This window comes from Aplysia californica, unplaced genomic scaffold, assembly GCF_000002075.1.
Source record: "Aplysia californica isolate F4 #8 unplaced genomic scaffold, AplCal3.0 scaffold01014, whole genome shotgun sequence".
In the NCBI taxonomy this organism is placed as follows: domain Eukaryota; kingdom Metazoa; phylum Mollusca; class Gastropoda; order Aplysiida; family Aplysiidae; genus Aplysia; species Aplysia californica.
Genome location: NW_004798284.1, coordinates 50788 through 52851, shown reverse-complemented (window position 1 = coordinate 52851; position 2064 = coordinate 50788). Strand labels below are relative to the sequence as shown.

The following is a 2064-nucleotide window of genomic DNA, read 5'->3' as shown; positions in this document are numbered from 1 at the left end:
GGGGGATTTTAAAAAATTGTGCAGCGCCTTCCTAGACGTACACAAGGTACAGGTGTGAGTGTGGTGTAAAGATAATGGTGTCTGTCACTGTATCTGTTTTTCTCTCTCTCCTCCCCCCCCCTCTCTCTCTCTGTCTGTATCTCTGTCTCTCTTTGCCTCTGTCTCTCTCTGTCTCTGTCTCTCTATCTGTCTCTCTCTCCATCCCTCTCTCTCTCTCTTTATCTATCTACCAACTTAATCATCTATTACCCCTGCCTCTCTTTCTCTCTCTCTCTCTCTCTCTCTCTCTCTCTCTCTCTCTCTCTCTCTCTCTTTATCTGTCTACCAACATAATCATCTATTACCCCCTCTCTCTATCCAGGAGACGAGCGAGTGGAAGTCTCAGTACGACCAACTGCCCGACCAGGGAGCCAAAAACAAGACTCTCTCTCTCTCTCTGCTCTCTCTCTCTCCCACTCACACACCTTCTCTCTCTCTCTATCCAGGAGACGAGCGAGTGGAAGTCCCAGTACGAACAACTCCCCGACCAGGGAGCCAAAACCAAGACTCTCTCGGACATCATGTTCGCCGTCCGGTCGCGCATGCGCGAGAACGAGGCCACCCTGAGGTTCGGCGAGACGCCACGCCCCTCTGACCACGAGTTTGGGCAGATGTTGGTGGCGAAACACACTCCCAGGTGGAGGGCTAATGGCGGGAACAGGGGACAGGCCAGTCCCAGGAAACCCAAGGTGAGAGAGGGAGAGAGGGGGAGAGAGAGAGAGGAGAGAGGGGAGAGAGAGAGAGAGGGAGGGGAGAGAGGAGAAAGAGAGAGAGAGAGAGAGAGAAGAGAAGGATAGAGATAGATAGAGAGAGAAAGAGGGAGAGAGACGGATAGAGAGAGAAAAAGGTGAGAGGGAGAGAGAGAGAGAGAGAGAGAGAGAGAGAGAGAGAGAGAGAGAGACTGAGAGAGAGACATATATATAGAGAGAGAGAAAAAGAGGGAGAGACAGATAGAGAGAGAGAAAGAGACAGACAGAGAGAAAGAGAGAGAGAGAGAGAACATGTGACTGAGTGTGGGAGAGGGACGGAAGTGGGAGAATCTCAACAATCTCAGTTACATAAAACTGACCACCTCTCATAATAATAATAATAATAGATACAATCTGTACAGCGCAAATCCCCGCTCAACAGCAAGCTCTATGTGCTTCACAATCTATACTATTACCCCAGCAGACCTGAGAGCATTCTGAAACAGCCTCATCTTCCTGGGAAGCATACAGTGCAAGCAGCCATTTATAGGCGCTAAAACACTAACATACTGACAAGATCTTTCGCTGTCTATGGCCGGGTACCCATTCCCACCTGGGTGAAGTGAGAAAAATTCGTGTAAAGTGTCTTTCCCAAGGACACAACGTCGGGCCCGCGGCTCGAACCCCCAACCGAACCCGCAACCTCACGATGACGAGTCCGGTAGCCTAACCACTAGACCACTGACGCCACTCACGGAAGATGAATGTCTCCGTTAAGTCCGGACTGTCAATAACTCCGTTATTCCAAGTCTGTGACAACCTTAGTCATATCAGGACTGTCAATAATCACTGTAATGCTACGCTAAGTCTGCGTCTATCTTAGTTATGTCAGGATTGGGAATAACTCCGTTACGCGGGGTTTGCAAATAACTCCGTTATGTGAGGACTGAGACTATCTCGGTTATGTCAAATCTGTAACTCTCCGAGTTATATCAGGACTGTTAATAACTCTGTCAAGCCAGCACTATGATTATCTTCGTTATGCCAGGACTGTGATTATCTTAGTTATGTCAGGACTGTTAATAACTCCATTATGCCGGGACTGTGATTAGCCCAGTCAACCTTTAACAAAGAACAGTTAGTGCCAGACGGGCGTCCAGAAATGAGGACAGTTAGACAATAGGACACACCGGCGTGTACATAATTAAAGGGGTTCTTTTTTGGCAGAGAGAAGAGAAGAAAAGGCTGAGGCAGGCTGTGTGCAGAAATCCGAGCAGGTCTTAAGCTCTTAGTGGACTTAATGTCTTATTTTGGGAGGCCAGCTGACGAACGCACG

The 2064-nt window shown here is 48.6% G+C and overlaps 1 protein-coding gene across 1 annotated transcript in view; it reads left to right on the top strand.

Annotated features, from left to right (window-relative positions):
• Positions 1-427, top strand: part of LOC101846616 (serine-rich adhesin for platelets) — a gene marked incomplete at its 3' end in the record, with an annotated part of 2696 nt that extends 2269 nt beyond the window's left edge. Inside the window, exon 2 of the mRNA XM_035973120.1 lies at positions 362-427. Coding sequence (XP_035829013.1) covers positions 362-427 — 66 coding nt within the window. The remainder of the gene's footprint in view (positions 1-361) is intronic.
• Between the last annotated feature and the right edge of the window lie 1637 nt (positions 428-2064).